Below are 26,407 nucleotides of genomic sequence, written 5' to 3'. Positions count from 1 at the left end.
GGAACAGAGGGAGGGTCATATGGAGGACAGGGGAATATGGAGTACAGAAGTTACAGCGGTGAGTAACATTTTTAGAGTTGCACCCTATCCTGTTTGCTCCATACCGATGGGAAATTCATAGCATTGAAAACGCAGACGGGAGGAGTCTTACTAACAAATTGAATAAAAAGGTGCCGGAGGACTGCTTGACCAACAGTAGCATCAGCTCTAGACCTGGTGTCAAGACAGTAGTGCTTGCAGAAGGCTCAGGGCCTTGAATGCAAACGCAGGCTTGCTGACCATATCCCAAGGAGCATTACACTGAAAGGCCACAGCAGTAGCGTCAGCCTCAACAGCATGGGCATGTAGCCCCTTTGGGGGAAGACAGGTTCTGTGAAGTGTAACACTACAAATAATAGGCCACCTGGTCTTGCTGTCCTAGAAGAGAAGAGAAGAGAAGAGAAGAGAAGAGAAGAGAAGAGAAGAGAAGAGAAGAGAAGAGAAGAGAAGAGAAGAGAAGAGAAGAGAAGAGAAGAGACACTGACTAGCATTTCGTACAGCAGGTATGGGGAAATCAAGAATGGTACCTAGCACTTGTAATCCGGCACATGGAGATGGAACAGAGAGTGGGGCCCTCCCAAATTCCAGCTCTGGGGCAAGACTGGCTGTGGCAAGTACCCTGGTAGGTCTCTTGCTATTTGTTGAGGGGGGTCTCCATCCCTCCTTAAAAGGGACAGGCCCTTGACCCTCTCACAGTAAGTAAAACAGAAGAGCTATCCCTGGTGTCTAGGCAAAGAAGAACATCATCGGCCAGAAACTGAGGATCTGGGAAAACCTCCCAATTAATATGAAAGGAGGAAATCACTTTAGGAAGAAAGGCTGGGTGTGTTCTGAAAAAAACCTTGTCCTTGTAAAAAGTAGTTTAAAAGGTTCCCTGACAGAAAACGCCTGTATATCGCTAACTCTCAGCGCTGATTTGACAGCCATCAAAAGGGCAAACTTCCAAGATATGAGTTTCAACTCTGAGGAAGCCATAGAGTCAAAGGGCTTGTGGGGCAAAACCAATAGAACAATGTTTAAATACCATATAGGGTGAGGTACCGTAACAGTAGAACAAAGCCTTAAAAGATCACCCAAGGGATTCCAAAATGGCGGCTGAGCTGTGAGCATGGATGCGTGGAGAGCTCTGTCCCCGTGAAGGTTTGCACTATCAGCAGGGCTTCTAGCCTGTTCACCGAGGCACAATAATACTACTGGAACAATCAGAGTATAACCCTGACTCAGCAAAGGCGCAACTCCTGAGGAGTGCAATCAGTACGGACGGAGCCACGAACAGGGCTCCACTAGGGGCCACGACAAGGCGTACATGAAGGTGGGAGGTGTCCTCCCTCAGTCGGAGCGTATCCTTGTGGAGACCGCACCTTGTGTGGACTTGGGGGCGATGGGGGGTGGGGTCCATGAGGTGCTGAGGGACAGCAAACCTACACACGGAGGAGCGTGCAGGCCCCGACGGAGAGGCCGGCAGAGCTCCAGAGGTGTCGTGACCGATGATAGGAGGGGAGTACGTTACTCACTGGGACTTATACCGTTCTGGCCCAGTCCTGCAGGCAGGAGACCCAACAGGCGAGGGGTGAAACTGAGGAGTGCAGAGGATCCGGGGCCCCATATCTCAATCCACCTGACATAGCGAAATCGAAGCCATAAAGGCACAGGGGTAAAGAAGCCAACATCCAACACTGGAATGCAATTTGCAGGCAAACCCTGGGTGAGGAGCATACATCAACATAGGAGGAACTCATCCCGAAAGGTTGGGCCAGGGGATAAGAGCTCACAGAGTGCACAGGGCCCAATGCCCGGCAACAAAGGGAAGGGCACTCCCAGCAAACGGTTGCAATCGGCAGCAGCCCGTGACAGCCCTATCCAGCGCTGCTGGGCTAGGAAATCTGACTCCCAAGACATGCACAATCTTCAAGAGGCACCCCCGGGCCGCATAGACGGAGAGATGAGCAGCGGTCCCGCTCCAGGGGCTGCATCCAAGGCGGACATTGAGGCATGCTGCCAGGTCTTCCAGGATAAATTAACCACGTCCTTCCAAGTGCAATTTGCTGCGTTTGTGGGGGAGGTGAATCTCTCGCTCTCAGGCATGGAAAAGGATATATCAGCCCTGGAAGAACGCGCAGACACGACAGAGCGGGTACTCCAAGATATTGCTGAAGATGATCACATAACCGATGAAGCCCTAAAAGATCTGGCAACGGTATCATGTAATTTAGAGCTCCAATGCGAGGACTTCGAAAATAGGTCCTGCACGTCGCACATTCGCATTCGTAACCTGCCAGAGTCAGTGGGGGGCGCAGAACTGAAAGAAGCGGTCTTGCAAATCTTCACAGAGATCCAGGGAGAAGAAAGTCCGGCGGATATCCCCATAGACAGGATTCACAGAACATGACCCAAAAGGCAGGAACTGGGAATGCGACCCAGAGATGTACTAGCGGCTCTGGCAAGATACCCCCAAAAAGAATCCATACTGTGGCCTGCCCGCCTAGTGGTGCCAATCACGTTTTACGGCGCTGAAATTGAACTGTACCAGGACCTCTCACAGGCCAACCTCTAGATGCGCAGAGGTAAAGGTGCTACAAACCAAGCGGGCCAAATATTAGTGGACCTTTCCATTTGGCCTACTCTTCCAGTGGGATGGACAACAGCAAAGAATCACTATGAGGGATGAGAGGATTCACCTGTTGAATATCAATGAGACAACACGCTTCCAAGGGCAAAAGAAGTATCTGGTCCCTCTCACCACCCAAGTCATGGGAATGGTCGCAATCAAGGAGGAACCATAGACACAACCAACCGCAGGGTCTGCACCACCAAGACCACCAGGATGGGGGCAACCGGAGCACATGACCCAAGTGAAGGAGTACGTAGAAATGGGACAAGAAATTAAACCAGAAACGGCAAGTACATGACTCAGGCCCAAAGGGGTCAGAGGCATCCTTTGGTTGCCCAGATTGGAATCACGTTCAGGGCTTTAGGATAACCCACAAGTTGGCCCTGGTTCTTTTTGCGAGCTGCTACCACAGGCTTTCGTCCTGGGGAGGATGTAGATACTGCGGCTCGCACCAGGGGCGAGGGGTAAAAGGGGTGGGAGAGGGGAGTTGGGGGACTGTTAAAGGGAAGTTCAGGGGGCACAGCAAAGGAAGGGGGCTCAAGAAAGGGAAGGAATCTCAAAAGAGGCTACCCAAAAGTAAGCAGCTAAGGAATAAAGATCATTTAGAGGCTTATGGTCAAATTACTTACACTTAACATGTGGGGGCTGAACACCCCGGTGACACGAAAAAAAAGTTGGAAAAGCTCTTGTCGCATCACAAGCCTGACATTGTGGCATTACAGGAGACACATATTAAGGAGGCGGACAAGCACAAATTCAGGCTAAGGCACTATCCTCTAATGCAGCAAGCGAATGCCCGGAGAAAGGTAGCAGGGGTACTAATAGCTCTGAGACAAGGATTAACGGGGCAAATACATAATAAACAGGTTTTCTGTATGTACAAATCAGAGGGGTGACTAACGCTGGCTGCCATATATGCCATACATGCTCCTAACTCGGGCCAGGACGGCTTTTTAAGATCAGTGCTGTCGGACCTAGACACATTTGGCAGGGGCGAGACGATAGTGATGGGGGATTTTAACTTGGCGTGGGAACCCCAAAAAGATAGAAGCAACAAAAATAGATTTGGTAACACACCACCATCGCCCTCCCTTAAGACGAGAATTGAACAGCTGGCCCTGAAAGATGTGTGGATATCCCTCCGGGGGAGGAGCTGGGCTATACCTTTTACTCGTTCCTTCTCAAAAATGTATTACATTTGGGCATCTACCACACTCTTCGACAAGATAGAAAATGTAGACCTCCACCCAATCGCCATATCAGATCACGCCCCGCTTTCAATGAGACTAAACCTTCAGCAAAGTTCAAGGGGAATTTGGAGTTTGGGATTCCCCACAGAGATAATAGCGGACCCAATCTTACGGGAGGAGCTGGGAACAAAAATGAAGGCATATTTCGAAACTTATTCCACCCCAGAAGTATCCAAGAACATCTTGTCGGTCGCCTTCAAGGCAACACTCAGGGGAGAGGTAATAGCCTTAAAAGCTTGGCGGCAAAAAACAACTTAGTGCCTTCGATTAGAGCAGGATTTACAGGATATCATGCAGAAGATGCTATCTGACTCCAGCACAAAACTACAACGGGCATATAGGAACGCAAGGGGGAAATTAGACATTCTCCAAATGAAAAAAGCAGTGAGGGAATGTGTCTATTTAAAACAAAAATATGTCAGGGCCAATTCGGTTGTCAGACTGCTGGCCGGACAACTTAAGCAAAGGGTGGCAGCACAAGCAATGCAAGGCATAACAGGTCCACAGGGGATTAAAGTTACCGCCACCCCAGAAATCACGGAGCAGTTTGTTGACTTCTACTCCATGCTATATAGATCAGACCGCACGGATCACGCTAAACAAAAGTCATACTTGCAATCACTTCTGCTTCCCAGGATCTCCCCTGAAGACCGGGAATCTCTGGAGGCAGATATCATATTAGAAGAGGTAACCCACGTGATTAGAAACCTCCCACTTAACAAATCCGCAAACTCAGACGGGCACCCAGCTGCAGTCTAGAAGGCATTCCAGCAACTACTAGTGCCAAAATTAATCCACCTATTCAATTCCTTCAGGAAGAGCGGCCAAATAACCCAGACGATGGAGGAGGCAAAGATAATATTTCACAAGCTGGCCAAAGACCCAACACAGTGCAGATCATAACGGCCCATTGCTCTCATAAATGTAGAAGCGAAGATCTATACAAAGATATTGGCAAACAGATTGGAAGCCCTTTTAATGAAATTAATCCATCCAGACCAAGCCGGGTTCAATCGGCAGAGGCAGACGCATGACAATATTCGGACACCATGCCATCTCATAGAAAAGGTGTCGCGGAAGGGGGTCCTAGCCATTCTTCTCTCGTTGGATGCGGAAAAAGCCTTTCGACAGAGTTGATTGGTCCTTCTTGTTCAACACTATGGAGGCAATGTGATTTGGGTCGGCTTTTTTTAATAAAATTCGAGCAAACTACCATCATCCAATGGCCCATCTTTTAATTAATGGTCACACTTCCAAGCCAATTCTACTTCTAAGGGGCACTAAACAAGGATGCCCCCTTCCCACTTTATTATACGCGGTCCACCTGGAACCCTTCTTCATTAATCTACGGACGAACCAGACGATCCCTGGGATCCCTTTTGGTAAGGAAGAGCATACAGTAACGGCATACGCCGACGACATGCTCTTGACCCTATCAGAGCAGGAAATTTCCCTACAGGGGGTTGTCTGCAAAAGTGCAGACTTTGGCGAAGTTGCAGGCCTAAAAGACAACGTGTCGAAATCAGAAATAATTAACCTTTCACTGGCGGGGGAGGGCCTGCAACGGGCGATGGGGGGACATGATTCAGATGGGTGAAAGAGGGTATTAAACTGCTGGGGGGACCAAATAACACAGACAGTAGACACGCTATACAGGGCAAACTATCAACCTCTGCTGACACAACTTAAACTGCAGCTACTGAAATGGGGCCCTTATCGGTCTCCTGGTTGGGGTGGATAAATGTGATTCAAATGGGGGTTCTGCCTAAGATCCTGTACTAATTTCATGCCCTCCCGATTCCGGTCCCCCCTTAATTTTTCCAAACACTAAACAAAATGATTACGCCATTCATTTGGAATAAAAAAAAACCTGCATAGCTATGAAGGTTCTGACGACACCTACGCAAATAGGTGGCCTCGGGCTGCCGAATTTCCAAATGTACTACTGGGCCACCCAACTTAGAGTGATTAGGGATTGGTGTGTAGAGGGATTGGAGAAAAGGTGGATGCAGATGGGTCAGGCAATGGTGGGGGTCCCATTGAGAGAAGTTCTTTGGCTTCACAGATCAGACCGCCGAGCCAACATGCATAATTGCAAGATCACAAAACTGCTCGAAGAGATTTGGGACAGAGCAGTGCAGGAAGAACAGACCCAGAAGACCGGCTTTCTCTGCCTATGACTCAGAACATCCTCCCCATCTACAGCAGACTCGCCCACTCGCTTCTACATTTCAAGCATCAACTCAAGACCTCCTTTTCAAGGAATGTCTTCTCCACTTAACACATAGGTTCACACACCTTCCTCCACTCCCCATCTAACACGACACTAGGGGTCTGCCCCCCTCTGCCGTTTCCTACCCTGGGTACTTGAAGGTGATGAAGATGCTGAAATGCACTTGCACACCAAATTGTTAATGACAATTAAAGACAGATCTTTTATAATGCTTAATGATAAATAACTTCAGACAAGAATTTGAGGTGCAGGGGAGAAAAACTGAGCCTTGGTATCTAGGCTGGAATATACTAGAGAACAGAAGAAATCCAAATCTTGGAAAGCTGCGTCCCCTGCACACTGTCAATGAGGCAATAAGCCTAAGGAGATGTAAAAACAGGTCTGACTGGTTTCGAGAAGGCTTTTTGTATATTTTACACACATACAGTGTATACAATTTTTAGAATGACAGTGATATGTAATTCAATACATCCAAAGAATGACATACAATAATTCTGTTAGTTTTTAGAGGAAAAGATGTCTTCTCCTTTTTTATTATTTTCAGGTTGGCCCAACGTGTTTCGAGATTCATATTCTCTTCATCAGGGGCATAAATCTTCAATAATTCTTTCACTTTAATCTACAAATATTTAATCAAACATTAATTAATGTTTTTACAAAAGGTCAAAAGAAAAATAATTAACCAAGTTGAATCACTTTTTTTATAAAAAACAGTCAAAAAAACAATTTATAAAGAGGGGCATCCCCTTACAAGTTCCTCAATGAACCTGACCTTGCTAGGGTACAATTGTTGAGAGTGCAATGATTTGATTCATGTTGTACATTTGGTACCGAAATATTATGTCATGTGAGACCAAGATTGAAAATAATGTAGTTTTAACAAGATTTCTACACATTATGAAGCTTTAATTTACATAGATATACTATCTTGAGACATAATAATGCCTAGAAAAAATTCAAATAAATAAATAGAGCCTGAATATAAAGTAGGGAAGAGGTGGGGAGAAGGCGAACTCACCCTTCTTCCGGTAAGATAGTGGATTGAAGTACAGGGAGAGAGCAGTGGTTGCTGAAAGTAGTCTAGTGAGGAAGCTCCGTTCTCCTATGGGAGAATAAGAGCATAAATGCCTGCAGTCCGTGTAGGCTTAAGAAATAGCCCTATGATGTAAAAGAGAACTTACTTTCAATTAGATGATAGAAGAAGCAACAGTCCACGGCATGCGGTCAGGAAGCCCAGCTCTCAGACCGCATCTGCCACGGACTGTTTATTTATACTCAATGATGGAGCCGTGACGCCGCTCGCGCATGCGCGAGCGGCGTAATGTCAGGAAATATCAGGATGCGTGTGCGCGGGCGGCGTCAATAACACGTTACCCGCCACCATGTAATCAATATGAAGGTATGTAGACGAGACGTGATAACATAACCGTTGTCACACGCTATTCGGGTCTATGAAAGTAGAATGTTATAAAGGCTCACTATTCACTGTGTGTCTATGAACAAAAAGTGAAAAGAAGTAATCTCAAAGGTATTATGTTGCATGTCAAGCTGCAACAGCCTACTGCCACAAAATAATGGTGTAAATGGCTAAAGGGCCATTCTTGAAAGCTGCATTAATGAAAAAGATAAGAACAATGGTATGATCATTGCAATAAAAACATCCAAGTACACTGGAGAGCATTGTTGTGATTCAATGTTGACTATCCAGAATATCCAACTTTTACATATCAACATTTCAAAAAAAGGAAGGACAGACACCTGTACAAATTGTCTAACCCAAAACGGAAGGGTGTACAATCTATTGTCAGTACCATCCTAAAAGGTGTTATAATCAGGGAATCCTAGAAACAAACTACCGGTTATTAGGCAAGCATTGTGTGAATGTGAACAATAGCCATGTTTACAGAAATGGACCTAAATAATAGTCCTCATTAAGGCCCAGTGGGGTCATTGCGTCAAGTTTATTGATCCAGAACAGTTCTCTCTGGGCCAATAGTTTAGGTAGATTATCTCCCCTGCTGAGGGGATGTAGAACCTCCAAAATCACTAATCGCATTTGACAGACATTGTGTCTTGAGTCACGGAAATGTCTGAAGACTGGTGATTTTATGTTCTGTGTCCTGATGCACGATTTGTGTTCCGTCCATCTATCTTTTGCCCTTCTGTTTGTCTTGCCGACATAGTATTTCCCGCAAGGGCAGCGAATTGCGTAGATGACATTTTTGGTGTCGCATGTCGCGAAGTGCTTCAACATGATTTTTTTACCAGTATGTGGTCTCCTTTAATTAGGTTATTACAATGCTGGCAATGTAGGCAAGCGAAAGTGCAAAATTTTGGTTTACTTAGGGTTTTCTGGGTTGTTGATTTGCTCCTTTCCGCTCTTATCAATTGGTCTCTGAAGTTCTTTCCACGTTTATAAGCCATGATAGGGGGATCTGGAAATAAGTTGGATAAAGTTTCATCTGATTTGATCAAGTTCCAGTTTTTATGGATGATTCTCTTAATTTGGAAACTTTGGCTTGAATATTTGAGCGTATGTATCAGATTTTTTTCTTCTTTCTTTCGATTGGCCTGTAAGAGTACATTTCTGTCATGTGTCTCAGTGCGTATGATGGCTTTGTCGATGGTCTCTGGAGGAAATCCTCTGTCTAAGAACCTTTTCTTCATGGTATTGTATTCTTCTTGTAGTGTGTCAGTTTCAGAGGTAATTCTTTTGAGTCTTAACAACTGACTGTATGGTAAATTGTCTTTGAGATGTTTAGGGTGATGGCTTGCATGATGCAGACAACAGTTCACATCTGTGGGTTTACAGAAGATCTTAGTTTTCAGATGCGTGCCAGTATGTTCCACTGTGACATCTAGGAAATTAACCGTAGGTTTACCGATATCCATTGTAAAGCCAATTCTTTGGTTACAGGTGTTAAGGTAGTTCCAGAATTCAAGTAGTTCCGCTTCTGTACCGTTCCAAATATGTCGTCGATGTATCGTAGCCAGGTTTGTATCTTGTCCTGCCATCTGAGGTTGTCCAGTACGTGTGTTTTTTCAAAGTGGTACATAAAAATGTTGGCATAGGATGGGGCTACTGACGACCCCATAGAAGTACCTGAGATTTGAAAATAGTATTGTCCGTTGTACCTGAAATAATTGTTGTAAAGTATGATATGTAGCAGTTCTAGTGCAAAGACTTTGTTGATGTTCACATCTCTGTGAGTCAATAGGAACCACTCCGTGGCTTCTATACCTTCCGAATGAGGGATGGAAGTGTATAAACTATTTACATCCATTGTAAACAGAAGTACAGTCTCATCCTCCAACTGTAATGCTTGTAAGCTTCTCAGGATGTGAGTGGTGTCTTTAAGATATGTGCTGATCGATTGAACTGCCTGTTGAAGAGCAGTATCTAAGTAGATGGCAAGCGGTTGGAAAATGCTGTCTGTCCCAGCGACAATAGGACGGAATGGTGGATCATTCAAATTTTTATTGATTTTGGGGAGTCCATAGAACACTGGTGTGACGGGATGTTTTTGAATAAGGTATTTTGCTGTTTTTTCAGAGATCCAATTCATAGTTTCAGCCTTGTCCATAGTTGTCTGTATAATTGAGATAATTCCCATGACTGGGTCGTTGTCTAGTGGTTTATAAGTCCGCAAGTCTTCCAGTAGTTTTCGACATCCTTTGTCGTAGAGTGAGGTATCCATCAGGACGAGTGCTCCACCTTTGTCTGCCTGTTTTAGTGTCAACGTGGTATCTTCTGCTAGTTGTTTTATCAATTTCAGTTTGTGTTTCCTGATATTGCATTTCCTAGGCTGGGCGTATTTCAGACGTTTCAAATCTTTCATGGTTCTTTGTTTAAACAGGTTAATGAGAGGGTGATTGACTTGGGGATGGAATGTACTCTTGTTCTTTAACTCCAGATATCTTGGCGTGTATTTTGATCATATGTTCTCCTCTATGTTGTTAAAGAATACCGTCAACTCCATTTTCCATATAAGTTTAAACAAGTTCAATTCTTCTTCGAAGAACGAGGTAGAATTTGTTGGAATGAAGGATATTCCTAGGTTGAGTGTCTGAATTTGAGCAGAAGTCAACGGTTTAGATGACATATTGATGCCCAAATGTTCATCTATTTCTTTTTTTGACGCAGTTTCGTTCTTTCCTCGTCTTGTTTTCCGTTTCCTAAAAAAGGAACAGGTCGATTCTCTGGTGTTGGTCTATTACTGGTATCCTCTGGTTGGTCTACTGCTGGAATATTAGCAGAGGTTGATGCTGCTGAAGGATGAGGTCTAGCATCGATTTCTCCACTTAGCACTTCGCTGCTATCCGTATTGCTGTCTGGTGTGTTATGAGGTTTCTGTGGTCTCCTTGGCTGAGGTCTAGTATTGGCATAGAACTCCTGCCAGGAATAGACGATATCTCTGGCGTAATCTAGGGTGTCACGGCGAAAGTTTCTGATCTTTCTTTGCTCAATGTCCTGTTTGTAGGAATCAAATTTATTAATTGTATCCTCCAAAATTTGTTTCAATTCAGTTGCCGTTTTGACATTCTACTTTCACAGACCCGAATAGCACGTGACAACAGTTATGTTATCACGTCTCGTCTACTTACCTTCATATTGATTACATGGTGGCGGGTGATGTGTTATTGAAGCCGCCCGCGCACACGCATCCTGATATTTCCTGACATTACGCCGGTCGCGAGCGAGTGACGTCATGGTTGTTGTGACGCCGCTCGCGCATGCGCGAGTGGCGTCACGGCTCCATCATTGAGTATAAATAAACAGTCCGCGGCAGATGCCGTCTGAGAGCTGGGCTTCATGACCGCATTCCTGCCGTGGACTGTTGCTTCTTCTATCATCTAAGTAAGTTCTCTTTTACATCATAGGGCTATTTCTTAAGCCTACACGGACTGCAGGCACTTATGCTCTTATTCTCCCATAGGAGAACGGAGCTTCCTCACTAGACTACCTTCAGCAACCACTGCTCTCTCCCTGTACTTCAATCCACTATCTTACCGGAAGGGTGAGTTCTCCTTCTCCCCACCTCTTCCCTACTTTATATTCAGGCTCTATTTATTTATTTGAATTTTTGCATTATTATGTCTCAAGATAGTATATCTATGTAAATTAATGGTTCATAATGTGTAGAAATCTTGTTAAAACTACATTATTTTCAATCTTGGTCTCACATGACATAATATTTCGGTACCAAATGTACAACATGAATCAAATCATTGCACTCTCAACAATTGTACCCTAGCAAGGTCAGGTTCATTGAGGAACTTGTAAGGGGATGCCCCTCTTTATAAATTGTTTTTTTGACTGTTTTTTATAAAAAAAGTGATTCAACTTGGTTAATTATTTTTCTTTTGACCTTTTGTAAAAACATTAATTAATGTTTGATTAAATATTTGTAGATTAAAGTGAAAGAATTATTGAAGATTTATGCCCCTGATGAAGAGAATATGAATCTCGAAACACGTTGGGCCAACCTGAAAATAATAAAAAAGGAGAAGACATCTTTTCCTCTAAAAACTAACAGAATTATTGTATGTCATTCTTTGGATGTATTGAATTACATATCACTGTCATTCTAAAAATTGTATACACTGTATGTGTGTAAAATATACAAAAAGCCTTCTCGAAACCAGTCAGACCTGTTTTTAAATCTCCGTAGGCTTATTGCCTCATTGACAGTGTGCAGGGGACGCAGCTTTCCAAGATTTGGATTTCTTCTACTTGTAGGTGATCCCCTACTGCCAAATTCCTCACACTCCCCCTCCCTATTGTTAGCTCCCCACTTCCTTGTATCACTGCTTCCCGCACTGTGTACCTACTCAGCCCCAATGACTTATAAAGCAATCCACCCCTTCTCGAAGCTAGGTCTGTGCTCAACTACCCAAATAATGTATTATTCATTTATTAATAAAAACACAGAACTCTGCTCTTGTGTGTGTATTCATGTAGTAGTATTTTGTAGCCCTGTGCATTGAACTCCATGTTGCTTCCTTGCAATTAACATCAAGCAGGAACATTGGCAAGGAATAGCAAACAACACTAGTTACTGTAGTGGAGTGTGCCCTTGGTGGTGGTGCCAATTCTTCCTCTGCAAGTGTGGTGCACCCTTAATTCACTCTTGGCAATAATGGACTTAGTTACAGGGGTGCCCTTCTTGTACTGTGGCAAGATACAAAATACAAAAAAGTGAGTCTTTCTTTGCTGTTTTGCTCTGTCCATGCAGAACATGGATGCTCTACACAAGTCCAGTATGTGCAGTTACCCTTCTGGCTTTAGGAAGAAAGTTGGAAGTTCAATGTTCTGCTTGATGTGAAATTTAGAAATTAACTTCGGTGTTATAAAAAATACCTTTGTCTTTGTGTATTACAAATGACTCTGCTATGGACGCAAAATGTTAGTGTACATGCCAGACTCTTGTATCCATAGTCTTTAGGGCTGCGAAAGTAACATAAGGTGAGTGTAGCAGGTCTAGGACCTAAGATTTGGGTAATGGGCTAAAGTGAAAATGTGTTGTTGGTAGAGGGTTGTCATCTGGCTATATTGAAAGGATGCTGTAGGCATGATGGGGAAGAATGAGTACAACCAGGAGGATGGCACGGCAGAGCCAAGACAGAATAATGGCCTGCTTTAACACACTCAAAAAAAATACAAATTTGCAGAATTCACTTTAAAATTAACCTAGCATTCAGCATGCAGGCCCCATTCGGCACACCTTTTGACTGCTTTAATGAAGTACGGCAGCATAAACACTTGCTCAACATTGTGCCACAGTGAAATACATTTTAAAGAAATAGTGAAAAGAAATTATAAAAATGTGTGTCCTTGCGAATTTATTTTAGGGTAAAAAAAAAGGTAAAGCAAAGCATGTGCATTACAGGACAGCTTATTCTCTACTTTTAATGCAATCTTTTCTACTGGTGTGCACTTTCTATTAATTATTAGCAAAGGCCATGCAACAAGCATTGGACTAAAACTAATTGCTGTAAACGTTACCTGCTCTGAGATTTTGTTTTCTGTGACACTCTTACGAACAACCTCGTTCCACAACAGACTCCTTGCACATTCCACAGAGGCACCTTCCAGAGATAGTTGTCTAGCCTTTTCTTTATCTACAAAGGAGAAAAAATCTTCCCAGTTTTTACAATGAAAATGCTTCCAATGTAGTTCTGTTACAACTCATTAAGGGTATATTGAGGCATCTTACAATATGTAGCACACAATGTTGTGCATAGCAAGTCCAGGCCAACTAGAGGTTGTGTGAGGGGTGAAGGTAGAGATAGGTGAGAAGACAGGAAGTTAGAGTGGAGAGGCAGAGAGAGAAGGGGTTGCCATTAAAAATCAATGGAGAACAAAACATGTTTCTTGAAGGAACATCACAATAGATTATCTTTATGTTTGAGTTCGACAAGCACTGAGTTTCAGAGAGATGGAGCTTGAATAGCAAGTCAATGGCCTCCCAGACAATGCTTGAAGACTAATGTGTAGGGATACTGTAGTAGACCAAAACTGCAGCTTTGCTTTGAAAAGTATGGAGTACTGCGATAGTAGTATCAGGTGCTTCAATGCCCAGAAACAGAGAATTGGTATAATCAAGTCTTGACAGGATGACCGCTCTGAAAGAGGGGCACATGTGAGTAGTTTAGGGGCAAGGGGGTTATAGGGTGTTTATGGGATCAGCATCAGATGGACGTTGTTTGATTTGATGTACTGACTAATCTGAAACCCAGACTGGGAGAGCAGATCCATCCTTGTTGTAAGGTGCCAGGAAGGGCAAATGACATATCTAGATGGTCTAGGTAACCTGTCCTACGGGCCCATTCCTGGTCATGGTAGACCCAAACATCTGCTGTCTCCCTAGAACGAGTAGGCTGACCAGAACAGGTAGGAACAAACAAAGGAGTTCGAAGTTCCACCCCACAATCAAAGCATCGCCCAGAGCTCTCCACAGGGCAAATTCAATTTAGTAGAATTGCTTTCACTTATTGTGTACATTGCAAATAGCCCTGTCTGTGGGAGTCCCAAAAAGGCAAACATCTTGTCCAGAGTTTCCTGGCACAACGCTCACTCATGAGAGATTGACATCCACCTACTCAAGGCCTCAGTAACCCCATCCATCCATCCATCCATCCATCCATCCATCCCTCCCTCCATCCCTCCAGACAAGACTGGCTCCCGAGCCCAGAACCACAGCTGCATCGCTTCATTTCACAGAGGCAACGACCCCAGTCCACCTCTCTTGAGGTAATACATGGCCATGGTTTGGTTGTCCATCAGAATCTGTATACATATGTTCCAGCATGAAGGGGAGAAAAGCAATCATGGTCAGCCTAATAGCTGTAGATCCAGTAGACTGAGGTCTTCCCTTACAGAGGACTACATTCTCCTAACCACCATGTTGTCCAAACCCTTTCAGGGAGGCATCTGTGACAACACCCATCTGAGGCCAAGAGTACTGAAAAGGTTTTCCCCTTAGACAATTACCCTGATGGGCCCCCCACAGGAGTTCCATAACACATTGTTTGAGACCAGCAACATGCCTGTAATTTTGCTCTGAACCAGACCAATTAGAGCAAAACAGCAACCTCCAGTGCAACTGAGCCTCTGGCACCACAAAGCTACAGTATGCCACAAGACTCTGAAGAAGCAGAAAGGCCAAGGTAGGGATTTCACTTTGGACAAAGGGCAAGGACACAAGCTGTGTTCCCAACCATGCATCTTGGGTGGGACTTGTACTTCGGATGGTGCAGCACATGAAAGGTGGTGCCCTAAAGATACAGCGACACCAGCCTGTCCTGCAGCTCGAGAGCCTGGTGTCGGTGTCCGCGCTCATGCCACTGGAACGCAGTCGTTGCGTGTAGACTGGCATCTCCCCTGGCGGTTATGACAGTGTCGTGTTGCAATGGTTACCAGGCCCGGCAAAGGTTCAGAATGGCATTATCGCGTAGCACGCAATGACGTCAACACGCATGCTCAGCCGCCCGGAAATCCTCACGGACGACCAGGAACTGCTTCTTAAACAGCAGAGAAGGAAGAGCTTGCTGCTTCTCAACAGTTTTGTGTTCTGGTTTTTGCCGCTGGTGAGTGGCTTCTTGTGATCTATTCTTGGATTATATTGTTTTCTTTTCACCCTTTGCTTTTCCTCCTGGACTATTTCTTGGATTATCCCTTCTGGCTTAGGTTTTCTACATGGCTTGTGTTTTGTTTCTTTCTTTTTGTTCCTAGTTTTCTGGAATTGCTGTGCTTGGAGTTTCCTTGTCCTTGGTGCCCTCTGTAAGTACTCAGCTCCTTGCCCATTTGTGTTCTCTGGAATTGGATTCTGGACTCTCTTCTTTGTTCCTTGGCAACTGGTAATGATGCTTGGAACCCTGGATTCTTTGTTCTGACCTATGGACTGCAAGACTGGCAGTAGTTGACACCGTGTGGGTTCTTCGCTCGAGCGCATCTCCTTTCATGTAGGATCTCAGATTCAGGGGAGGGGGTTAAGAGTGAGGGCTGGTAACGCAGGTACATGGTTCTAAACATTGTTTTGTTTTCTTTACAGCCTGGACAAATGAGGCGATGCTTCCCGACCTTTCCATCTGTGTTTCTTGCCCATGTGGATGAAATAATCTCTTCACTGGATGCTGAAACTTAAGATGGATGGAAGACTGGCATACTTAATTTTGCAGTGTGAGAAACCATAGGGTGTCTCACCAGCTAGTCCCCGGGGATCTCTCTCTCTCTCTCAGGTGGCCAGGGCACAGCCATCGCCTTTGGATCCAGACCCTCGGGGTGGACCAGTGCGGAAGGATCACCTGGGTGAGGGGTCTTCAGGGAGTGTTGGTGATGCAGCCAATGGTGTGACGCAGTATTCCCCCCTTTTAGATGATTTTAACCCATCCTACTTTTTAGGATTCTCTGAGGTCCCAACTCCCCTCCCCCCTTTTTACACAAACACTGGGCCGAGGAAGAGGGTGACAGAGTAACAAGTCTTACTCTCATACACATACTGGGCATGTCCCGCTAATCGGATCAAGCAAAGTCAGGCACTTGACTAAGTGCATACACCCAATACCAATTAGCTCTCCTCACATGGATAAAAGGCAGAACCTAGAGACACACTCTGAGCAAAGTGGAACACGAGTATGAGCAGAACTTCTGGGGCAAAGGCAAACCTACTAAGCAGAGTGACAGACCAAGGGATGAGAGCAGGCCCAAAACCCCAATAGTTCCCTGCAAGAGGTCGTCGTCTCCGACAGGCTGTGAAAGACGCGTGGAGAAGGCCAGATCCCACACCAGAAGGCTGCATTGTGTTTCAAGGACGCAAGCGACCCTCTCGGGTGAACGGCAGAGTTGGGGAGGCGAGGCCAAGCCTGCAGTAGTAACCTTGACTCGTGAATTGGAAATCGTAAAACCAAGAAAGAAACGCACACAGCCGGTGAGTTGGCAAGCGACCTGAGAGACCGGTGTGTGTTAAAGAAATTTTGAAGTAGCAACATTATATCACAAGTGAAGGCTGCACCTGTGTGGATGAGACGCAAAGAAAGGAAGACCTGTGAACGAACTTTGAAGAACAGCTGTAAAATCAGTGACACAGAGTAACGGAGTGGTCCAGTGAAAGGAAGTAGCCCACTCTCAAGCCTCTGTAAAAGATGCATTGTTTGAAACGATAAAGCGAATGAACTGCAAAAGCGAAGTAAGCAAAATTAACTCCTAGAGAAACGGCGAGTGAAAGTTGAACCTTGAACTTTGAGTCAAAGTGGTCCTGCGGAGGTCTGTAAAGAAAGCCACGCACATCCCGACTGAGGGAGACCCAAAAGTTTAATAAGCTTGGGGAAAGGAGCCCCCTTGCAAGTTTTGTTGAACTTTGTCTTGAAGAAGTATGAGCCTGACAGAGGGGAACATATGTGAACTATGTTTTGAAGAGGTCAGAGACCGAAAAAGAGGGGCCTAAGTGAACTTTTTGTTGAAACATTATTTTGAATTCTGGAAAGATGGACTTTAACGTGGAAGGCCAGGCAGGCCTTGATCCACGTTTTGGAACTGTTTATTGTGTTGAAAACCCAAGCCACAGTGCGTCATCCTGCCTACAGGGACCACCTTACTCTGTGTGGTCTAACGTGGGGAGGAGAGCTGATTCAGCCATATTTATCCTTTTGAACACTGATTCTTCCATATAAATTTCTCCTTTGTACACTTTTTGTACAAGAGATAGGGCAGGCATTAGGTTTTGTGAGCATAGGCCATTTTCATTTGACGGACTCCACTAGGACGGTTTTGTTAATCGTTTGATGGTCAAGACTACTCCCATCTTAGTTATAGGGCAAAGAAGGAGTTTTTCCAACGTCAGAAACTACAATAAAGGTTTTACAAATTGTACCTATTGTGTCACTGCCATACTTGTAATCCCATGCCTCCCCTACAGCAGACAATATAATTAATTTCCAAAATACTGTCGGGCCTCCAGAAACAGCTTGATATAGTCCACCAAATCTGTAGTAAGATAGATTAGTAATTAATTCCTTAAAAACCAAATGCATGACTTGCAAACCGCGTAGGAAAATATCAAAGAACATGCTACCATTTTCTTTTCTATTGTAACAAGTGAATACGTACAATTACTTGCAAGCAAAATGTGCCATAACACCATGGTCTACACAGCCTAAGAGTTCTGCGATATTGCCCAGGAAATGAGGAGTGGGCAGCACCTTTGTATGTCGTTTCAGGGGTGTGCAGTGGCCTTGCACTCAAGAAATATAGGGCCCAGGCACTCCAAGCAGTACTGTATGGTGCAATGCTCTGGGAAACTGCTAATATCATGAAACTGGAGAACGTAGAAAATAAGATGTATACATCCTTTTTTAATCTTCCCCAGAACACCCCAAAGAGTTCAGTTAAAGCTTGAGCTGGGAATCAAAGGCATTAAAACCCATTGTTCTGCTGGATTAATTTATGGCAAATTCCACAACTGGTCAAATATAGATCAGTTTTTCTACTGTGCTCCAGGGTGCGGCCAATCCCTTGGTTCCTTAACATTAAAATGACCATTTTCAATATTGGACTGACCCAACTGGAACAATGCTGAAAATAGGGATATCTAGAACAGGGGGCTTACCTCTTGCTCTGTTGCTTTATTGATCTTAAACATTTGCAGGTGCCTCCTTTGCCAAATATCCCCATATTGATGCATGTGTGTTTATAAATTTTGTTCTAAATATATTGGTGTGAGTTTTACATATTGTAAACTTACCTGGTGGTGGTTCTGCTTCCCGTGGGCTCACAGCAGTATTTTCTCTCTGCCGACTAAACTGAGCGCGGCGCGGGTCAGCTGACCTCCCCACCGGCACTTATGTGCCAGCAGAGATGCCAGCACAGTGGAAGAGCACAGCAGGTGTGCCTGATACGCGCCTTTGGCGTGCAAAAGGCAAGTCCATATGGGCCCGTCCGGGACCTGTGTGGGCCATGGGCCTTAAAGGACTGCCAAAATGAGGCAGAGGATACCTTACAGTTTGTAACATTTCCCACTGGTGATTTTGATGGTATGACTCGATCCTCACGGATCGGGTTGTTGGAATTGGCATTGAGGCTACCTGCTTGCCATCTGGACTGTTGGGCCAGACAGCTGTAGCATATACTACTGCTGAGAGGTGGGACTGATCCCAGGGATAAAGGCAAGCCGGGGACTTTGTCTTCACTGGGTGGCTTTTTGATAAATACCCACTCCGCTATGGTACACAGTCAAGAGATTTTTAATTTATTAAATGAGCACCAACCTGACATTTTGGGAATGACGAGACATGGTTTTCAGACTTGTCTGACCCCGACATAGTGCAGCTTCTAACTACACACTGATTCATGCTGATCGGCCTAGCTCTAGTCCAGGGGAGGGGGAGGGTTTGGCCTTTATTCATCTAACATCACTGGAGTGTGTTGCTATCCCTCTGACCCACAATGTACTTGTGAACTACTGCTGGTGAGGCTTCGGCCTTCAAGCAATGTGTCAGTGCACGCACTGCTTGTATATCGCCCACCTTCCTCTTTGGCTATGGATTGCATCAATCGTCTTTCCCCTGCTCGATGCTGATCTTGCGTTGATCCAACCTAACCTGAGCCTGTTAGGGGATTTTAACATTAGGCCGAATGATGTGACGGATGTCCATGTCACTACCTTAATTACCAGGTTTTTTGACTGCCATCTAGATCTGTGTAAACATTTGTCAACCCATATTAGAGGGAATACCCTTGACTTGATTTTTTTGGAGGCATCATTAACTGACTTTTAAACCATTGCCAGTAATATGGTCTGATCATTTCCTATTGCTGTTTCTCATCGCCCTTCCAACTCGTTGACAGTTTCATCCCAAAGTCTACACTAGTCACAGTCACTGGGCTAAAGTACCTCTGGTACTACTCACTGAGACTCAAACTCAATACTCAGATGGCTGGCGAAAGATCTAACCGACACATGTGAAACTCTAATAAAAGCCATAGCTCTAACGGCCGATTTGCTGGCCCCACCTAGGTTTCGGGAGGATAGCTTAGGGGCAACGTGTTTGCCTTGGAAGAAGATGACGTAAATCACCACAGGTTTGATCCCTGGGTCTGCGCTTAGAATCCCCTGGGTATGAAGCACGTTATAAATAACCAATCAGATCCTAAGCAGGATGTGTGCTGCCAAAAACCATCTGCTCCCTGGTCGTCACCAGACCTTAGGGCTTTGAAACAGGGATGTCGTCGGGCAGAGCGTCAATTGCATTTTTGCTATGCTCAGGAAGTTAAAGAACAATACAAACAGATTCAACTTCAGTACAAATTGGCTGTGAAGGCAGCCAAGTCTCAGCACTATGCAGAGTGCATACTCCTAGCACCATTTGTTTCCCGTGAATGGTTTAGAATTATGAAGGAACTCTCTGCCCCCTCGCCCATTCAGCCCAACTCCACCCACTCCCAAGAAACCTGTAACGCTATCAGTCCATTCTTTGTAGTTAAGGTTGATAAGATCAGGAAGTCTATCATGTTGCCAAGGAAGGGGACAGTGGCTGCCGCCTCACAGGATTTTCATAGAGTAGGCAATGCTGAGGCTTTTTCTAATTTTGAACCAGTTTCGGACGAGACTGTTTTAGCTGCTTTTCGTAAGCTTAAATCAGCATCACCTTCTGATCCGATCCTGCTGTCGCTTCTTCAATCTCTTCCGACTGATTCCATTGCACTGTTCACTGCCGCTCTTCACTATTCCTTTACGAGCAGCTTGATTATGTCCTGCTTCACTGACACACAACCGTGATGCCGCTCTTGCAGAAGCCGCAATTGGATCCTCTGTCTCCGGCCAGTTATCGTCCTATTTCTTTCTTGCCCGCTACTATGAAATTGATGGAAACTATCATTGCCTCCCAACTCTCATGGTTTCTTTAAGAAAATGGGTGCCTGCACCCATTTCAATCTGGATTCAGGCTATTTATGGGTACGGAATCGGTAATGATATCAATTCTGGGCAATCTGGTTCTACTTCAGGACCGCTTGAAGGTCAGAGTTTTGATTCTCCAGGACCTCTCTGCGGCATTCGACACCATTGATCTTAAGATTCTCTTAGATCGACTAGAACAAGGGGGTTTGTCAGGTCCAGTCTTGGTTTTCTTCTTTCTTGTTGGATCGTATGCAGACTGTTTCACTGATGCCCTTTTTTTGCTGCTCCTACTCCCATCATGTGTAGGGTTCCTCAGAAGTCATCTTTATCCCCATTACTCTAACTTATATTTGCGGCTGTTAGTCGACCCGATTGCTTTGTCTGGTGTTTGTTTTTAAACATACGCCGACAATACACAGCTAATTTTTTGGCTTAATTCTCCAGCATCAGACCCTGCCACTAAGCTTGCTTGTCAGATATTGGCTGTTGGATAACCTCAAACTGGTTGAGGTTAAACAGCGAGAAAACAGATTCTGGTAGTGGGTCAGCCGAATGCTCACTCTTGGCTCGAATCTCTGGGCACTTGTCCAGTCCCTCTGTTAAATGTTTAGGGGTTAAGCTTCTCCCCTCGGGTTCTAGAGAAGAGCAGATTGCAGCGATTTGTAATGCAGGTTTTTTTTTAAAGTGAGATTTCTGAAGAAAGTGCTAACTTTTGTCCCCATGAAGCTTCGGAAGTAGTCACAGCCTCCATAATGGGAGCATTGGACTACTGCAATGGTATTTACTTGGGTCAACCAGACTTTCTGATCTAACGGCTGCAGATACTGCAAAACTCAGCAGCACGTGTGGCATTGAATGGACTGAGACGGTCCTCTACCGTGCCTTTATTGGCTAGGCTGCGTTGGCTTCCGGTGAGAAGTTGTATAAAGTTTAAGGCACTGTGCATTGCACATAAGGCTTTTTCTCTCACCGGACCAACACGCCTACAGTCAAAACGTACTTGCTACACACCTGTACGCCCCCTGCTTCCTCTAATTTGTTCCAAGTTCCACGCTTCAGCAAATCCCAAGCATGTGAGTGCTCCTTTTCAGTTTTGGCTTCTACACTATGGAAATCGCTGCCTATGTACCTGGAGGAGATTCCAAATCATCAGATCTTTTGGAAGGCCCCGAAGAACTTGTTTTTGAGGTGGTTGCGATCCCTCTAGCTCCTCCCTGCTTCTGGCTGTTTTAGCACCCAGATGCCTTTTTGGCCTTGGTTTGCGCTCTACACATTCAATTACATTACATACCCTGGCAACAGTAAGCGGCCTTCCTTGACTGGACTACTTATTTCCATGCAAACCTGATGTAGGGTTCCTCATCCGTCTGAATACTTGTCATCAAAAACCACTATGGGCTCTGAGAAATATCCAACTTTCATTGAGCACCCTCTGTAGAACCATGCAATGACTCTAGTTGTGTCAGGCTTGTGTGCAGTTTATCAGGAAATGACCTTAAGAGGACATGAGTCAGATTTGTCCACACCTAGAATGCCAGATGAAGCTGCCATCTTCAGTCATTTTACCCCACTCCAATACCCCAGTGCATGCCAGGCTGAAAGCTGCTCTTCCTGCCCACTGACCTTGACATGTTATAGCAAATGATTTTATAGCAGAATTATGGCTCCCCCGACGCGCCAAAGTTGCCAAAACTTCATCCATTCTAAATATGTTTAGTGCCCGAGGTATAGTGGAGAATACAAACAAATGGTAGCAAAGAGGCATCAGGTAACACTCTATTAAATGACAGGCAAGGAAGAAATAAGGGCTAAGGGGCTGGATATAAGTAGTTCAAGGGTAAGATAATTGTCCAATCACAATATACAATTCGCTACCTTTTGTTGGTGCGTCTAGTTCATTAGAATGTTTCTTAAAAATGCAAGGCAATCGATGTTTCATAAAACAATCCTATTTAACAGTGACATTATCAAATATTAATAAAATATGCTAGATCTGATAGATCACTTAATGTGATGCATTGTCTAAAATATCATACTTCTGTCTAATTACTTGCATCAAATTCATCAATTTAAAAATGTGTAGTCAAATACGATGAAATTCAATGTGCAGGGATGTATGCCCAGAGTTAAGGCAAAAAGTCCAAAATACCAGACCCTGAATCATATCATAATCACTGACAAAAGCCTAAGATGCACATATATAAACTACACAATAGCCTGTATTCTGTCATCATATGCTTGACTGTTTAGAAAACATATTACAATTAGCAAATACGACAATACATTTTATCCAATGGGAGCTTCAAATTTGAAACATTTACACGCAATACAGGGAGTTGATTGGTACGCAACATTAATATTCATTTCCAGACAGCTCGTTTGGGACATTATAATACATATATATGTCTGCATACTCTTGTATTTGTGGACCACCTAGAAAACAACCTGATAAGTCTTCAACTTGGATAAATGTGAATAATTCAAATCCCAGCCCCTCCATATCAACTTTCTTGGCTAGAATGTGTAAGATGATAGTAATCTTCACCACTATCAGCAACTGGAGTCCAACCACTTTGTTCAAACAGCCCTTTGATCAGATTTACAAAATTAATAGGCCTATTAGAAAAATCAGAACCAAAATGTTCACCAATCTTAGCCAATAATGGCCATTTGGGAGAACGCAAGGCTTTTATGTACAATACCCCCTTCCTTTTCAAGGACAATGCACAAAGAGATATCAGCCCCAGTTTGAGTCTGAGGAATTCCATAGGGCACTGTTTGACGAAGGTTCAAAATATTCCTCAAAAATTTCCCTTCAAGGATATTCAACCATTTCAAGTCCCTCAATGTCAAAGCTTCCAAACCATAAAGGAGGCTACGCAGAAACATTTAGAGTACCAATATTCCTTTGATGCTGTAACCAGCGGTTTGTTTTGGCAAGTTATTAAATTGTGCCCTAAGATTCCAAGATGGCCGCCGACACTAGATAGACGTGTCGACGGGGGTCCTGAAACCCCCCAGCAATTACGTGCAGCTCCACCACCCGGCAGCAGTTGTATTACCCCGAAAAGGAAGGGGAAAGCGTCAGAGACAAAAACGGGCGCGCAATAGCCCAGAAAAGCAGAGCGTTCCCCACACAGCCAGTGGCGTAACACAAAATGTGGGGGCCCCCTTGTGAGCCATGCTGAGGGGACCCCCCCACAAATCGGCAACAATATCAAGGGTCGTGCCACACTCTGGCCGGTCTAGATTATCACTCTTGCACAATACGCACAAACGTGCTGCTGAAGGGGTATGCTGCACACTGTACTAGGAGAAAGATATAAATATGTGTTTTAATGCAATATGCAGCACACTTTCTGGGAAAAATTAGCTAAAAAGCCAGAGTTTTTTCAATTGTTTTGTAGAGTAACACCAAACCAATACATGCAAGTCACCAACAGTGCACAGGAATATTAATGCTTTACTATTAAAAATGCCATGCCACATTGATCCTACTGGCTGCACAATGTAGACCAGTGTAGAGACTTAATAACATTACAGTAAAGCATGCCAGCACCAAAATGCCAGTCGAAGCAATAACACTTATCAAGAAGAGAGCACACATTCAAGCCTGGGTCTCTGCAGCCTCTAACAACATGGTCGAACTCTTTAAAATCTGGTCAATCCTGTTGCGGTCTCTACATCTCCTTTTGCCTCCCAGGCCCTCTGTATGGATCTGGTCTCTCACTTCTCTGCTAAAATGCAGGACATCCTGTCCTCCATCTTCTCTTCCTCTCTCGGCCCCCCTTTGGCCGGCTCTACCTCTCCTCCTCCTTTCTCCTCTTTCTCTCCGACAACACCAGACAGGGTTTCTAGACAAGTCCGATCTATGAAAGTGCCATCCAAACAGGTGCTCGCCTGTTCCTCCAGAACCATCGAGGAGCAGATTGACACCTTCGCTCCAGCCATGGCCGATTTCTGTAATCACTTTCACCACTGGAGCGTTCCCCTCTCCCCTTAAGCACTCCCTGTGCACCCACTCCTAAAGAAGCTGTCTGCCGATACTACCTGCCTGGCAAACTATCGCCCAATCTCCATCACCCCTTTCCTGGGCACACTCTTGGAAAAGCTGCCCAACTCCCAGCTTACTCTCCACATTCTATCTGTTGGTTGCCTCCATGACCATTAGTCTGGCTTCAGAGCTGCCAGAGGCACGGAAACTGCTCTCCTGAACACACATGAAGGTCTGCTCTCTAACCTTGATTCCAGCATTCCTTCTGTGCTAATCCTCCTTGATCTTCCCTCTACTTTCGGCACAGTCAACCACACCATCCTGATCATCACGGATCAGGCCCTGGAGTGGCTGACCTCCTAACTCTTGGACTGCCCCTCCCAGGTCCAACTTGGTCCCTTTCTCCCAGACACCTCTCTTTCTACCTGTGGCGTTTCCCAGGGCTCTATCCTCTCACCCTGGTTTTTCAACCTCTACTTGGCCCACCTGATCTCTAACTTTCAGATGACACTCAGCTTTCCTTCAGGCTCCACTCCTCTCTTGCTCATCTCTGACTGTCTATCCGTGATTCAGGATTGGTGCGCCTCCAACGATCTCTGCCTTAATGGCATTAAGACGGAGATCCTTCTCGTTGGGACCCCTGCTACTGCTTTCCCTCTCTCACTCTGGCCGCCCACCTTGGGCCCTCTTCCTTCGCCTTCCTGCGAGGCAAAAAACCTTAGTGTCATCTTCGACTCCACTCTCTCTTTCTCTCCTCACATCTCAGTTGTCGCCAAGAAGTCCCACTACCAGTTGCTCCTCCTCAAAGGGGCTCTTCCCTTTCTCACTTTCCCCCAGAAGCTCACTGTCTCCAGAGTCCTGTTTCTCTCTAGGCTGGACTACTGCAAAAGCCTCTTTCTCAATCTGCCTTCCTCTACTCTCCGCCCTCTGCAACTAATCGAGAACAGGACTGCAAGACTTATCCTTGTCCTCAAGCCCAGGTATCGTATCTCTCCAGCTCTGAAATCTCTCCACTGGCTCCCGGTGGCTGCAAGGATCAAGTTCAGGACACTTTGCATTGTCCATAAGGCTTTCTGGGGTCAGAGACCACACTACATCCAACGCTCTCTTCCAAAATACCTTCCTTCTCGAGCCCTTGCCCCAGCTACCTCCAACTCTCTAAGGGTTAGACGCTTCTCCAGGCAGAGAGTGGGGGGTAGAACTCTCTCCTCTGTAGGTGCCTCCCTCTCGAATGGCCTCCCTGCCCCTCTCAAACTTGAGCGGACCACCTGAAGTTCCGGAAGCAGCTCAAAACTTTCCTCTTCTCCTCTGATTTCTCTCTCTCCCTCCCCTGCTGACCTACCTGTCTGCTGTACCGACTGGTTGCTTGGCTACCCTCAGAGTCTCGCTGAGTCCAGGCTCTTTCTTGATCAGTCACCCATGCACTGCCTCCGGGAATACCATGCACTAAGGGGCTGTAACTGTGACCCTACAGTCCCTTGTTCTCCTTGCACTACCCAGAGTCGCGCTGCCCTGGCTGCACTTACTCGGAGCATTACTGTCCTGTTTTCCCCTCTCCTCTTCCTTGCACTTCCCCCGCCCCTCTTTCCCCTTGCATTTCTCGTTCTCGCACTTGCACGATCTGAATGACACAAGGCCTAGCAAGATTGTCTTGTCCTCCCTCTATCTTCCCTCCCTTGTCTTGTCGCGCCTAGAAACACTTGTGTACAGGCGTGTTATAAATGACATATCATATCATATTATCATAGATGCCCAACAAAATATACAATGGTGCAGTAAGAAACAGCTAGACTGGCAGCACCCACATGGCGGATCTACACAGGCCAGAAAAAAAGTGAGCCCTGCCTTTAACTCATTTACCATCAAAAACATCCAGATTCCAAC

The 26,407-nt window shown here is 45.2% G+C and overlaps 1 protein-coding gene across 1 annotated transcript in view; it reads right to left on the bottom strand.

Annotated features, from left to right (window-relative positions):
- Positions 1–26,407, bottom strand: part of POP1 (POP1 homolog, ribonuclease P/MRP subunit) — a 1,381,968-nt gene that overhangs the window by 238,834 nt on the left and 1,116,727 nt on the right. Inside the window, exon 12 of the mRNA XM_069621412.1 lies at positions 13,140–13,255. Within this exon, the coding sequence (XP_069477513.1) occupies positions 13,140–13,255 (116 nt within the window). The remainder of the gene's footprint in view (positions 1–13,139; positions 13,256–26,407) is intronic.

Source organism: Ambystoma mexicanum, chromosome 5q, assembly GCF_040938575.1.
Source record: "Ambystoma mexicanum isolate Mex_15411 chromosome 5q, UKY_AmexF1_1, whole genome shotgun sequence".
Taxonomy (NCBI): domain Eukaryota; kingdom Metazoa; phylum Chordata; class Amphibia; order Caudata; family Ambystomatidae; genus Ambystoma; species Ambystoma mexicanum.
Note: the sequence above shows the minus strand (reverse complement) of the source record. Positions and strands in the feature narration are given on the sequence as shown.